This window comes from Ylistrum balloti, unplaced genomic scaffold (genome assembly GCF_031769215.1).
Source record: "Ylistrum balloti isolate Yb309-2 unplaced genomic scaffold, AGI_CSIRO_Ybal_v1 Utg370978, whole genome shotgun sequence".
Taxonomy (NCBI): domain Eukaryota; kingdom Metazoa; phylum Mollusca; class Bivalvia; order Pectinida; family Pectinidae; genus Ylistrum; species Ylistrum balloti.
The window spans coordinates 78,351-94,651 of record NW_026782548.1 but is presented as its reverse complement, the minus strand read 5'-3'; the positions used below and the strand labels follow the sequence as shown (position 1 = coordinate 94,651).

The following is a 16,301-nucleotide window of genomic DNA, read 5'->3' as shown; positions in this document are numbered from 1 at the left end:
TGTAATATCAACCACCCTGACAGATGTGTCCACCACATGTCCTGTAATATCAGCCACCCAGACAGATGTGTCCATCACATGTCCTGTAATATCAACCACCCAGACAGATGTGTCCATCACATGTCCTGTAATATCAACCACCCAGACAGATGTGTCCATCACATGTTCTGTAATATTCAACCACCCGTACAGATGTGTCCATCACATGTCCTGTAATATCAACCACCCAGACAGATGTGTCCATCACATGTCCTGTAATATCAACCACCCAGACAGATGTGTCCATCACATGTCCTGTAATATCAACCACCCTGACAGATGTGTCCATCAGATGTTGTGTAATATCAACCACCCAGACAGATGTGTCCATCACATTTTGTGTAATAAAACTTATATAATAATAAAACATAATAATCAGGAACCCTCTTTTTTTCCCTCACAAACTCAACACAACTTTACAAGAAAGAGGATTTCTGTAAACATACATATTTGACACAATCAAATTATACTGCATTATCAATTATGACTAAATAAGCACATCGATGCACATTATCAATGATTCCAATGTTGATGACATACAGAAACTGCAATTAAAGACATTCATATTTCAGCACAACAGTTTTAGTTCAAAATAGCAAGAAAATAAGATTACTGCTAAAAGATGTATGTTGACAGTATGTCAATAAATTTGCGTTTGATATAAACTTAAACAATTCTTAAATGAAACAGTAAACATTTTAATTTAATTCACAGCAAATTGTTTTGGTATCAAAAGACAATTCAAATTACATATTGACATAGAATTCTGAGTGAAGGAAGGATACATGTACATTGTATGACAAGGATGTTAGGCTCTTATTAAACTTTGGCATAACAATTAAACAAAAGGCCCCCATCCTCTGTAACAAGACAGCAAGACCATAATCCAGTATATGAAGCCTTGACTTGTTAAAATATAGAAGAAAAGAAATTTTGGTGGATGTACAATCCATCAGGACACTGATTTATGCTGCAGTCTAGATAATCATTTGTGTTAAATATTTATGAAATAAGGTATGGAATACCAGATGATGCCATACCAGAATATTAGGTCTAGCCATGACTGTTTTTATAACAATTATGGTTCCAATGACAACAGATTTCATGAAATAAAAAACAAATAAAAAGAGGACTTCTTTGACAAGTAACACAAATCTGGCAATGGTTATCATATCCACTTTGTTTTCCCAATAGAACACCCTGAACTAATTTTTTCCATCAAAATCCAATTTTATATCTGAAATCAATCTGGGTCCATTATCCATGAAAGAAACGCCACTACGCAACACATGTGTCAAAAATATTATAACCAGTTCCTCTTCTACTGCTGAAGGACATCACCCCACACTCCACTAAAGGTTTCACTCCATTTACAGGAACACAAATCTTGTCCAATTGGTCACAGATATCACGGAAAATCTTCTTACTGGATACCACATCTCTGGGATCAATGTCTTTGAAAAACACAACCTTAAACATAGTTATACACCTGATTTACCTGTTCACGTAGTTAATTTTAATTCTTATCTCACTGTATTACATATTTTCATTGGGCTCAATTTTTGTGAATTGAAAAAAAACCTTTTTCATGATCATTTGATTTTATGGATAGATATAACCTGATTACTTATACTTATTTAAACAAACGAATGCAGACTTTGAAAAATCAATAAATTAAACATGAATACACATTTAAGCATTCATAAAATTCATTAAACAAATTGAAGTTTATCTTGTATGATGGTTAGATAGATTGAATTCTATTTTCCCTTCTTGCGGCAAAAGGTTGGTGTGCAGAAGGGGCATTATAAGATACAGCTTAACAAAATGATAAATTTCTTTGAAAAAAAACAAAAATATTATCATTATTTCTGATAGTCCATAAGTATATTGGATTAGGTATTGGTGTATTTTTACCGCTTCTTCTTTCCAAAGATTTGCCTGTATCCATCCTGTGTTGTCCCGGATCAACAACCTCAACATGAAGGTGTATATGAGGTCAACAGTCCTACCTGGTGGACACAGAATACAAGAATACACAAGAAAACAGTTAGTTAGAGACATTTACCATGGAAAGAGATGGACTAAGCACGTAAAGAAAATAAACTTAGAAAAACATTGACCATTACATTCTTGGCCTGAAGAGAAACTAGCATTGTAAGCTTGGAAAGAAGAGATCAAACACAAGTTATATAGACTATGGTACAGAAATCACTTTTATGCTGAAGCACCTTTACAGATAGAATGGAAAAAGTTGTTCCAGATGCTTTTAAACACTGGTTGGGTAAAAAGAGATTGATTTGTAGAATGATGCTTACATGTGGGACATTTGTAGTACTGTATCCCTGCCTGGATATAGCTCACTTCCATCTCTGGATCATGACTGTTGAGGAAAAGTTCATCACTAAGTCATCAAATTGAAGATGAATACCTTCATAATGGGAATTACATACATCAGTATATTATTGGACTGTAAGAGGCACAATGAGGATTGAGCACACCTCTGTCTGTTCTTACTGATATCATCACCTACTACAATGAATTCAGCTGGGAAACATACGACAAGGTAGCAGCTATAATATATATAACTAGATAAACTAGAATTATTAAGAATCAATTATAATAGACCTACATAATATTTAGACAGGTAAGATTGCAACAAATGATATCAAAATTGTATACCTTTATAATTTGCAACGTTGAGTTCCTGACAAAAGAGTACTACTACAGTTAACACGAAAGTCTGAATAAATCACTTTTTAAGGTGTAGCCTTTTAAGACAAGGTTTTTTTGGAAGATCCTTTCAAAATCATGATCTTATTAAAATGCTAGAATCACCCAAATGTTTCTTTTTCTTTTCGCTTTTTCATCTGTTTTCAAAAATTTCAAAATAAATGTTTGGATCTGAATGCAGTTTAGTCAAAGTAATGTTCAAACAACACGGAACATCCTCTAAATACTGTTGTGATCGGTGTAAAGAGGGAAAGATCTTTTTCCTTGATGACCAATTAAAACAACCTGTTACCTTTGATTTTGAAAGGCTAGGACCAGATACTAGTTTGCAAAACTTGGTGACATAAAAGTTTCAAATACAAGTTTCTTTACATATTCACAATTTATTTTCAGGTATTTCAAGAAGAATAAGGAAATCAAGACATGAAATTTACCTGAAACATTTTTTTAAATATACTTTTCCTGATATCTTAGATAACAAAATTGAGTTTGGATCATTAATTTTACATGGTAATTTAAATCTTACCTAGTGGATGATGATGGTTCTTCATTGTTACCACCAGCTACTTTTGGCAAAGAAACACTGAAGTGAGAAAAAATACCAAACCAGTATGACTCTGTCGTTTAACTTCTTGTTACTGTTTTACTAAGTTTACATTTATTCCTTACATTCATCTCAAATTTTTTACATGTTTACTGAAATAAATTATCTGACAACATGAAACATCTTGCTGAAACTTTACGGGATCTGTAAGGAAACCAATGGAACAATTCATTTGAGGACATTAATTGGTTCGTTGATTAGATATGTTGATAAAACTATTGGGAATCTATGCAATATAAACTTCACATACTTTACAACAACTGCCAAATAAGCTGATATCAATCATCAATAATGGCTGAGATTGAAGAGCACGAGGGATATTACTTGGGGAGGAAACCTTTCTTCATGTTTCCTATTAGGAACTCTACAGGTCTCAACAACTTCAAATAGACTGGTCTACAGTTACAATCAAACCATACATTGTTAGAAAATCTCTCACAAATGACAGTGTGTAGATTTAATATTTACTAGTTATTCTCAAATTATCAAACTTCACACCCATGAACATATCGAAATGACACAATGCTTGATCTAGACACCTGTAGCAGATAAAAATGGCAGTCTCAAAACAATTTGGGTTTGGACAGGTTCCCAAGTACCATCGAAATTAATACATTGGTCCATAGCAGTAATATGTTGAGACAGATTTCACAATACTGTATGAAATATTGGTCCCTGAAGGTGTTTGATAAAGATTTCACAATACTGTATGAAATATTGGTCCCTATTTCACAATACTGTATGAAATATTTGTCCCTGAAGATGTTTGGTAATGACAGATTTCACAATACTGTATGAAATACTGGTTCCTAAGCAGACAAATTTCATGACACTCTACAAAATATGGGTCCCTAAAGATGTTTGATCGACAGATTTCACGAGACAAATTTTATAGCAGTGTGAGAAACTTACAGGTAGTGACACTGTAAACAGTAGAGCCTCACCAGGTCTTCAGGTGTCTGGATGGGACATGGGAAATAATCCTCAATTCTGCCTAGAATCCGGAACTTGTATGGAACAGAGTGTGATTCAATGTCTTGAATGCTGGTCACCTGTACATGTGGATGGTTCAGAACAACTGCAATCAGAAAATTCCCTATAAAGCTTTCCCCATAGCTTGAGAAAAAATATTCTAAAAAAAGATCTAATTTAGCATATTAATGAAATGTTTAAATATCCTGATTAGTCAGGTTTATTAGCTATACATTTGTACAAGGTTGATAATCTCTACCAGCCAAGCTAAAAAAAACACGCTAGCTCAGTTGAATATGAGACATTATTCAACACAGTATACAAGCTAAACTCACATCCTTCTTTCACACTTAATTCTGATAACAGTTATACAATCCTAACCCGATGAAATACCTGTTTCTGTCTGTAGCATACATCTGTCCACACATTCTAGAGGAGTTGACTGGTTATGAGGTGTGTCACATGATAATTCCAAAGACGACTGATCAGACGTAATATCAGATTGGTCACAGTTTTGTGTGGCATTCCCTACTTTAAAACTTGATCTTGTCCGTTTTCTGACACTTTGTAGATCATCATCTGCAACTGCCATCCTTTTTCTGCTATTAATGTCATGTGGAGTAGAACTATTTACTATATTTTCCTGAACACTCTGTTCCTCCATGGCATCACTACTTATCCCTGGCTCTTTCATTGATCCCTCAAAAAGGTCTATTGCCTCAGGATCATCTAAATCCCCAATGGGTGGAGCTACTATATCCAAAGTGTCAATCAATGTCAAAACGTCGGGTGACTCCACATCCATGACTTTTAGGCCTCGCCCATACGAGGTGCCTCTATGAATTACTAATTCCAGACTAGGCAGGGCAGACAGGTTGTCCCTTGCTGACGTGGTTTTCAAAATGGCTGCGTGAAGATTGCAAAGCTTAATGAACTGTCCCGGCTGTAAAATGAAAGAGGTACTTTTCATATTGAATGTTTAAATTCTTAAATAGGGGATCTGGTATTTTCCAAAGAGATTCAAGTAATTTGTTCAAATCAACTACTTCACTATTTTTACCATATATATACAGCCTGTATTTATCTGAATTGAATATGTACATGCATTTTGTTGGGCTTTTAAAAATTCTACTTATATAATCTTACCTGCATTAATTTTGCATGTAAAAACCTCGCCTATCTTAATTTCACCTTAACATACTCGTCTCTTGCATTATCTGTAGAGTTGTGTGTCACCTGACCTGTGTAACTCTCACCTGTGTAACTCTCACCTGTGTAACTCTCATTCATATCAGTCTCACCTGTATAAATCTTACCTGTATTTTGACTGCAGAGACACTATGATCATCATACAGAGCCACATCCACAGCTAGGTCCTTTGCCCTGGCATTCAGTTGTAAATCAGTGCTCCTGACATGGGTGTTAGGTTCAGCTTCCATTTCTCTTATCATACTGACAAGATAGAGTACAATGTTCCCTCACTATCATTACAAAATTTACAAATTATGTTACAATACTTTTTCATCAAAAAAAAAAGAAAACCATTATTTTTCTGTACAATTTAAGTCTAAGCACTGCCCTACTATATCCTATATGCTGATACCTTTTATCAAAATTAATGAAGTAGTTTTTGTATTGTCTGGACACAGACGCATGTACCGACACTGACACATTTACATAATGATTTGTATTATCCCACATTCTAAACACTGATGTATTTACATACTAAATAGTTTTAGTATTGTTCCATATTCTGAACACTGAGACTTTTACTTAATAAGTAGTTTCTGGGTTGTTTCATATCCTGAACATTGGCACATGATAAACAGTTTTGGAATCTCTCCACATCCTGAACATAGACAAGTTTACATAATAAATAGTTCTGATATCGTCCCATTTCCTGAACACTGACACATTAACTTATTAAATGGTTTGGTATCATCCCACATCTTAAACATTGACAGATTTACTTACTAAATGGTTTTAGTACCATCCCACATCTTTAACATTGACAGATTTACTTACTAAATGGTTTTAGTACCGTCCCACATCTTAAACATTGACAGATTTACTTACTAAATGGTTTTAGTACCGTCCCACATCTTAAACATTGACAGATTTACTTACTAAATGGATTTAGTACCGTCCAACATCTTTAATATTGACAGATTTACTTACTAAATGGTTTTAGTACCGTCCCACATCTTTAACATTGACAGATTTACTTACTAAATGGTTTTAGTACCGTCCCACATCTTTAACATTGACAGATTTACTTACTAAATGGTTTTAGTACCGTCCCACATCTTTAATATTGACACAAGTATTTACTTACTAAATGGTTTTAGTACCGTACAACATCTTAAACATTGACAGATTTACTTACTAAATGGTTTTAGTACCGTCCCACATCTTTAACATTGACAGATTTACTTACTAAATGGTTTTAGTACCGTCCCACATCTTTAACATTGACAGATTTACTTACTAAATGGTTTTAGTACCGTCCAACATCTTTAACATTGACAGATTTACTTACTAAATGGTTTTAGTACCGTCCCATACTCTGAATGTCACACAAGTATCATCTACTACTTGTACTGAGATAACCTACAACAAAAATAAAACTTAGGATTAATTAAGCCATGTCAGTGATATATCACCAACGCCTTTTTTAGGTCACATGGGCTGGCAGGATCACTTGGACAACCATGGGCCCCTAAGGCTAGCAGGACACATCGTAATGATAAGGTCATTATTGAAGCATGAGTGCATTCATCTCTTATGTCCAACAGTTGATACGGTACCTCTCTTGGAGCAACCACTTAAGCCTGGAAATGTTTTCAGATGGCATTCACTGGCTATGAATATCAACAGTATAAAGGCAACAATTTAAACAGAAAGCATGTTATTACCAGTATCACTTTAATCCACATGTGCGCTATTAAAGCCACAGAATTCATAAAACATACAATTTCTTAGTCTTAGTTGTTGTTTTTATTCCCTACATATAATTGTTGCGATATTTATTGTCAACTTTTCTACGACAGTCTTAGTTGTTGCTTTTATTCCCTACATACAATTGTTGCGATATTTATTGTCAACTTTTCTATGACAGTCTTAGTTGTTGCTTTTATTCCCTACATATAATTGTTGCGATATTTATTGTCAACTTTTCTACGACAGTCTTAGTTGTTGTTTTTATTCCCTACATATAATTGTTGCGATATTTATTGTCAACTTTTCTACGACAGTCTTAGTTGTTGTTTTTATTCCCTACATACAATTGTTGCGATATTTATTGTCAACTTTTCTACGACAGTCTTAGTTGTTGTTTTTATTCCCTACATATAATTGTTGCGATATTTATTGTCAACTTTTCTACGACAGTCTTAGTTGTTGCTTTTATTCCCTACATATAATTGTTGCGATATTTATTGTCAACTTTTCTATGACAGTCTTAGTTGTTGCTTTTATTCCCTACATATAATTGTTGCGATATTTATTGTCAACTTTTCTACGACAGTCTTAGTTGTTGTTTTTATTCCCTACATATAATTGTTGCGATATTTATTGTCAACTTTTCTACGACAGTCTTAGTTGTTGTTTTTATTCCCTACATATAATTGTTGCGATATTTATTGTCAACTTTTCTACGACAGTCTTAGTTGTTGTTTTTATTCCCTACATATAATTGTTGCGATATTTATTGTCAACTTTTCTACGACAGTCTTAGTTGTTGCTTTTATTCCCTACATATAATTGTTGCGATATTTATTGTCAACTTTTCTACGACAGTCTTAGTTGTTGTTTTTATTTCCTACATATAATTGTTGCGATATTTATTGTCAACTTTTCTACGACAGTCTTAGTTGTTGCTTTTATTCCCTACATACAATTGTTGCGATATTTATTGTCAACTTTTCTACGACAGTCTTAGTTGTTGCTTTTATTCCCTACATATAATTGTTGCGATATTTATTGTCAACTTTTCTACGACAGTCTTAGTTGTTGCTTTTATTCCCTACATACAATTGTTGCGATATTTATTGTCAACTTTTCTACGACAGTCTTAGTTGTTGCTTTTATTCCCTACATACAATTGTTGCGATATTTATTGTCAACTTTTCTACGACAGTCTTAGTTGTTACTTTTATTCCCTACATATAATTGTTGCGACATTTATTGTCAACTTTTCTACGACAGTCTTAGTTGTTGTTTTTATTCCCTACATATAATTGTTGCGATATTTATTGTCAACTTTTCTACGACAGTCTTAGTTGTTACTTTTATTCCCTACATATAATTGTTGCGATATTTATTGTCATCTTTTCTACGACAGTCTGTTAATAAGCAAATTTAACACAATTAAACAGTGAAAGATTATTTAGTGAAAAATGTTAATTTGCAATCATTATTTTCTGCTCTGTATTTACCTGACATAATAAATCTAAATACAGTCCTGGAACTATGTCCTCAATTTGTTTCTTTCTGTTTTTCTCCTCTTGACTCCACTCCTTTTCATCTCCTTCTCGCCAGCACCTCAACTCCTCAACCTTAACAAAAACATCATGAAGAGAAAACAGGTGACATTTCAGAAAAGTTATTTGTGAAACTTTTAACATGCACATAAATCCAATATTGTCCTACTTTGTTATAACTGTGTTGTGCTTAATCAGCTCGATATTATCCAATATAATGTTCATGTGTATGAATGGATATAAATTATATCAAATAAGCAATGTGTTGGCTTCCTCACAAATACTATAGACAGCTACAGTATCTAAATCTTGAAACAAGTACAACTTCTTGAAATTCATTATCTATTTTATGGCAATCTTATTTTGATTGGAAACTTGCATTTTCACTAATTTCACTAAAATCAGCTTTTTAGAAAGTGACTTTATGATTAAAGAGGTTTAAACATCAGGGGCATAGCTTCCATAGAAAGAAAAAGCCCGGGCTTACACATAAAAAAATCTGTGCATAGAGTATGTCGTACAAAATTACAAAACTAAGGTTGAAAATAAATATCAGGCCCCAAAACTCCTCACCTGGGCCTACACATTTCTAATGGGCTAGCTACACCCCTGAACATGAAACACAGATATAAACCCTTGAAATCAAACACTTGGTTTTTCAAATTTTGGTTACCTTTTCTGTGTCTTTTTCAGTGAAAGAGTACTTATTGGATGAAGCTTTTGGTTCTATCGGGTCGCCTGCTACTCCACTGACACGTAACCATGAAAATCCAGGACTATTTTGTCCCTGTAGCTCTCCATTGTACATAGACACCTGTATATACCAGTAAAACACTTGTAGACATAAACCTTAAGTTTGAAGATGTGGATATGTTTGAGTATATTAAGTATATTAAATGTTTGGTACCTAACATCTAAACAAGGGACTTTCGTTTGTATGGTACCTTAAATATCTGGAAGTACGTAAATTGCATTTGTGTACAGTCTGTATTTTATTAATGTTCTACCTTAAGTCTATGGAAGCGAATGATATCTCCTACATCTACAGCAGGTAGCTGGGCTTCCTCTCGATGGAACAAAAGACACTTAAGCTTCTTGTCTGTACCCAAGTCACACAGACTGGGGTCAACCAAGGTCACCAGCATATTGTAGTCTGGGGAAACCAAGTATAAAATAGTGGCTTATAATGTCTGAACTGGCAGGAAACAAAAACACATTCAAAACTTCACATGAACTATATATACATGTATATGTTTCTGTACAGTTATCAACATTGCACAGTAAAATATTAAGACAACTGGTATAATTACAATACCCCACCAAAATTGTGAAATTATATACAAAACAAACTTTTTCTTCAATATCTCAGAATGACCTGCTTTTAATTCAGGACACACCACCTCACCAAAGTGGACCCATTACCCCAAGTATGACGTTCCAGTGAGTGGTTGTTGTGGTCGTTTAGGTGATAGAGCATGAACAAACCTTTTCTGTGATGTAAATAGTCAAAATGTAGGTAAAAAAGAACTCCTTTTTATACATAACACACCACCTCACCAAGGAGAACTTATTCCCAAGTTCCACTGACTAGTAGTGTAGGAAATATGGTCAGGACAAGAGAGAGGAAGAATGGATGGAAGGACAGAATGACTACAGGATGGAAGTATGAAGTTCCAATGACTGATAGTGTAGGAGTGATAGAGCCTGGACAAACATTATTTGATGTACAAGAAAGAAGGCTGGACAAAACAGAAGAAAGATGGGCAGACACAGTTCCCTCCCCCTCCCACAGCTCTCAGAGGGGGACTAATAATAGATACCCTTGATTATATCTACTGTCTACCACATGAAACAAGAAAAAGTTAACACTCAGAATGCACTGTACAGCCAGAATGAATTCCCTTGATTACTTTAAAGTATACATACCACTTCCCCTTGTCTTACTCGGGCACTTGAAGAACTTTACCACTCCATAAACATCAACTATTGTGTTAGGTTTGAGGGAGCTGAGCTGGGAATAGCTGTACATCTTCTTTGGAGAATATGCCTTTTTAGTCTGTGTGTATAACAACAATGTTTTAAAATAATAAAAAGATGTTATTTCTAATCAGTTAAATAACAGTTTAATCCAACTAAGACTACTTCATTTTGCAAATGTTTATTTTAAATGGTAAGCTATCAGAGAGCTATTCTACTGATATAAGCAGAGGTAATTGGGACGATTCTCAACAGATCTCATTCATCTCAAGAGGACCTCATTATAATTAAAACAAAATCAAATATTTAAATAAATCATAAGTTAAACTTAATTTCGTAACTTTATTACCGTAGTTGCACTTGATGTCTGTCCATCTGTTGTATTGTTTTTAGACCTGTGACTGTTCACAGCTACAGAAGTGGACGGTTCCTGAGAATCGATGATCTCTGTTTCTGGCTCTATGTACTGAATTTGGTTTGTTTAAATGGTTTTGTGTATGTGGTATGGTTAGTAATATAAACACATTTTGCTGATAAAAGTAGGAGAAATTACTTGTTTGGCACATAACTAACAGCTAAAACAGCATCATTTAAAGCTGAATCAGCAAGAGGTGACTTAATATCATCTTCCATACATTCCTTCGGTCTTTAGATCATTGTATAATTAAACAAGACTTCAACGATATCAATACAAAATACCAAATTAAACAGGTTATCAATTTTATTTTATTTTCTTCTTTCAATAGTATACACTTACATGCTATAACACTTAAAATTGACCTTGATGATAATTCCATTAATCTTACAGTATTCTTTTAAGTAAACCATAATTACAAATACTCTAGCCTTGACATAATGGTCTATCTATCATCCTGTCTCACTCACCCAAATCTTAGCACCACTCATCTGTTCATCCACCACAAGCTGACAAGGATGTGAGGGGGGCTGAATACGAGAATTCTCCTCTATCGTAAACCCACTCAGTACCAGGGTGAACTGCAATACAAGGGGGATAATTCAGCAAGGGTGACATCCCATCAAGGGAGAAACACAGCCAAAAAAAGAAAGACCTCTCAAGTGAAGAAATTCAAGTCCCACAGGCCTTAATGGTCATCTGAGTAACAATGATGTTATTGTTCATAGCAATAATCTTGTTAACATGGTAAAATAACTTAAACTACATTGTACATGTGATGCAAATGTAAACTGCATGTGCATAACATTACCTGCCATTCCATGATAAGGCTTCTTATCAAATTTTAATCAAAAGACATTTAGAATATATAAATTCTAAAAAACATAATAATAGACTTTTGGAATATGAGTAAATTTGACCCCTTTTGGCCCCATCCATCAACCCCTGGGAGATCAGCCTGGGTCAATATGTGTCTATCATATCATCCTATACTAATAACAATGCAGGATGTATACTGCACAATGCCAGACAAAACATAATAGCAATTGGTCACTATGAGATATCATCTCAGGTGACCACCAAAAATCAAGGGCCGTCAGAGATGGGTTTTGTTCCCCGAATGGGACAAAATTTAAGTATGAAAAATAACAAAGGGCAATTAGAGAATTATGATTCTTGTGCACTGCCCTCCTCCTCATTGAGATCTATTTACCTATGAAGTTTCATGTTAATACCTTTTATCGTTTTAGTGTAATGCTCCAGACAAAATTTTAAGTATGAAAAATAACAATTGGTAATAACTTCTAAATTATGCAACAGAGAGTGATGGTTCTGGTGTACACTTCTCTTTGTTGGGATTTATCTACCTCTGAAGTTTCATGTCTATAATTTTATAGTTTTAGTGTAATGCTCCGGACAAAATTTAAGTATGAAAAATAACAAAGGGAATTAACTCCTAAATTATGCAAAAGAGAGGGATGGTTCTGGTGTACACTTCTCTTTGTTGAGATTTATCTACTGAACCTATGAAGTTCCATGTTAATACCTCCTAAAATTTCTGGGTTATGCTCCGTACAAAATTATGACTGATGGACAAACGGACAGACAAAGCAATGACTTTATGCCCTTCCTTTGGGAGCAATGCAGAACACAACATCATGTATCAGTAAATCATTTTCTTGTGTCAATCCTAAATAACCAGGTAAATGTACCCCTAGAGCATCAATGTCTTTAAATGATCAAGACAATTAGCATTTGTAGGGAAGTTCATCAGACATGAGCTTGTTTAGTGGTGCAATATGGTTAGTTACAGTATATTCTAGTAGCTAATCTGGTTGTCACAAAGATTTCAGTCAATGATTTGCTAATAATCATATGTAATTTGAAATCAGTTATAATGCAAAACACAGTATCAAACTTACAATTTGAAACTGTTAATGACAGGAAGTACTTACATCTCTCTGTATTGCATTCATCTCCTTAGCAATGGAGCCAGTCACAAAAATCTTGATTTGGTTTAAGGAATCATCTTCACCTTTATTAAAAATTCAACAAAGTAGAAGTGAAAAAAACACAAACTTACTAGTATTTTAACAAATATTACCAAGTAAATGGCTTCTACATTTATAACATGTCATGTGAAACTGAAACGTTTAAAGATGAGTTATCATTTTCAAAACAGAAAAATGAAAATATTCAAACATATTAATGTTAAAAAAAAAAAATTCAACGTACATATTCACTATAAAACTGTTCATGTATTTACGATAATTTGAAAACTGGTTAGTAGCTGCATGGTTTATAGGTTTATAAGTACAAGCCATACTTTATCATTATCATCTATATGTAATGTCATACCATCTTGAAGACAAATTCTCAAGTAATCAAACCATTTGTTTTTCTGTAATTGCGATCGCTCCTTTACTTTTCCCTAAAAAGAAAAAAAGAAGGGGTAAGGGGTTTAAATGTATTTTGTCAACATCTTCAGGAAATATAAGTGTATGCACTATCATGCACAGGCCTCAATATGTCCACAACTTAATAAGAAGTAGGTATCAAACAATGACCATATATACAAGGTTACTTGCATTGTGTATCAATTCCCCAGGGAACTAAACAACCAATAAACCCCATATAGGTCCCAAACATGGTTCTGTGTGTATTTTACAGCTTTGAACTTTGTCAGATGTACTTATTTACCAGAATGCAAGAAGTTAGGTGATGCCAGGAGAGGTGTGGAATTACATAAAGTATAGTCATTGTTAAAGTGAACAGTTTACACAGTGGCAAAAAGTAATGAAGACTTACATATATGGATACTAAAAGCATTCCAGCACCAGCACCTTACTAACAATTAAACACTGACTGAAAACTGTATAAGTACCTGTATGTAACACCTGCTTGGGTCTGTATCCAGCTTCAGTTCTTTTAGTTTCAATATCTTCAGGTTGCTTGGTATTTTTTTATGAATATCAGAAACCTTGCACTGTAACCTTTCCATGATTACTGATGACTGAATTCAAACTTTCGTCAAAGTTTCATGGATGTATCTTCAGCATATATAGCACCTGTAATGACAATTAATATTTAAAGGTAGTATATAATCAAGTGTCTACTACTGATGACATCGTTTTTGTATGTGTGATAAGTCTGAAATTTCCATAAGTTGATATCAGCTTGGGTGATATCAGACACTGTGAGTGATATAACACCCCTTGAAAGTGAATATACACCCCTTTCAAATGATATCACCCCCTCCCTACACCCTTCCCTCCCCCCACATCCCATTCCCATTCAAATTTCGAAATTGGTTTCCTTTATTAGTGATACACCTCCAGCTGTCGCATAGACAGCTAAAGCATGGTGACTAGGACTAATAATGGCACCACAATTTTAGAACTTGTGGCAAAAATTGTGTAGTTTGACGAGTTGTTTTTTTTTTTTTTATCTTAAAGAAAAAAGCATCATAAAAATACTATTGTATGACAATTTTGATATGACACCTCTAATCAACCCTTAAAATGATCCTATAATTAATTATTATATCTTTATTACTGAAAACACTGATGTGGTATGTATATAAGACGAGAATATTAATCACAACATACTCACATGTTGCCAATAAGCAGGTATTCATTCCATTCTGTTGACTACTTTTCTTCTGTCACAGAGGCTTCATCAGGACAAAAAAGTGGAGATGATGGAGATTCTGTAATATAGATTTATTATCCTTCATCTTTTTGCTATATACTGAATGATTCTCAGCACTTATTGATTAAACAAATATTATGACAACTACATTGTAAACCAGTGTTCATTATTTTTTCTTTAAAGTGTGGTACTATGTTGATCGAGATGCTAATCTGTTCTGTACCGTTCACTATTCTGGGGGTTTTCTTCTCCGAGTTGTTCAGTTGGTTATCCGAGCATATTTTAGTGAGTAATACGAATAGGAAATCAGAGTTCTCTTGTTCCAACATTCTAGGTGATATAAGCTAGTCCCAATCTGGGTAAGTGGGCTCTTCTGATTGATCCAGGCAGTTTTCATAATCTTCGTAAAGTACTTTTTAGCTTAATAACCACTTTTGGCTCCCTTTTGGAGTTTGTTTTTTTATGTGTGATAAGTCTAATATTACACCCCCTTGAAAGTGATGTCATACTCTTGAAGAAGTGATATCACACACCCTCTCAAATTTGTATATTTTGTCACTTCTTATCACTCTATGATTTGAACATAAATATTGTTTGCCTGGAAGAAATGCATTTTATTTCTTTTTCTTTCAAAATATGGATTACAATTGCACCCAAATTTCTAGATGATTCTGTCTCTGGATTCGTTTTCCTTACTAGTGAAACACCTGCTGTTGTTGCCTGTAACATGCACAGCTATGCATGTCGACTAGGACTGACAATGGCAGGCCATTTTAAAAGAACATGTGGCAAGAATTGTTCAAGATTATGGTTTTTCTTTGGTTTGTTTACTTTAAAGAAAAACATACAATAACAGAAAATATCACACGACCGTTTTGATATCACAAACATTATCAGGATTCGAGGTCGATTAGGGATATGACATAATGATAAATAAAAATTATCTCTAAACTTAACGTACCATTTTTGGAAGTTCATGCAGGTATCGAGTATCCATAAATATTAAGCAAAATAAACTTTACCTTCGCTATGTTTGATCATAAAATCAGTATTAATTTCCAAATTAAAACTCACCGCAAATATGCATTTAGTGCACTATATACTGATGTTTATTCAATGTGGCTCCTTTCGTTTTCGTACATTACGTACAGATTCATTGCCGTGTCTAATTTAGCAATACAATACCTGCTAATTATCCTCACCATCTTCAGTTTCTAATTCTACATGATCAAAATAGCAGTACTAAAGCTAGTGATCGATGGAATTGATACCGTCGGCTGATCAAAATGACAACTTAGTAATTTAGGGTTTTTTCCTTTACCATAACCTTAGCGCCATTTTCTTAATCATAGTGACGCTTTGCGAGTCAACTTTACATGCAAACATTCATTCTGCGTGCATATAGACCTACTCTCCACGAATAAATAAA

At 34.1% G+C, this 16,301-nt stretch overlaps 1 protein-coding gene across 2 annotated transcripts; it reads right to left on the bottom strand.

Moving 5' to 3' along the window:
- Nucleotides 1–734: 734 nt before the first annotated feature.
- Nucleotides 735–16,162, bottom strand: LOC132559846 (protection of telomeres protein 1-like). 2 transcript variants are annotated; one of them, XM_060224476.1, is made up of 19 exons: nt 15,947–16,162; nt 14,834–14,930; nt 14,106–14,289; nt 13,580–13,652; nt 13,177–13,256; nt 11,692–11,802; nt 11,156–11,272; nt 10,756–10,885; nt 9,837–9,982; nt 9,503–9,643; nt 8,785–8,904; nt 6,888–6,958; nt 5,665–5,800; nt 4,742–5,291; nt 4,289–4,454; nt 3,299–3,355; nt 2,358–2,422; nt 1,957–2,051; nt 735–1,509 (listed from the first exon to the last, which is right to left on the bottom strand). In XM_060224476.1, the coding sequence occupies exons 3-19, from the start codon at nt 14,220–14,222 to the stop codon at nt 1,318–1,320; spliced, it is 2,367 nt and encodes a 788-aa protein (XP_060080459.1). In that variant the 5' UTR covers nt 14,223–14,289; nt 14,834–14,930; nt 15,947–16,162; the 3' UTR covers nt 735–1,317. The 2 variants fall into 2 exon arrangements, with proteins under 2 accessions (XP_060080459.1, XP_060080460.1); XM_060224477.1 differs by having other exon boundaries at nt 16,058–16,162.
- Between the last annotated feature and the right edge of the window lie 139 nt (nt 16,163–16,301).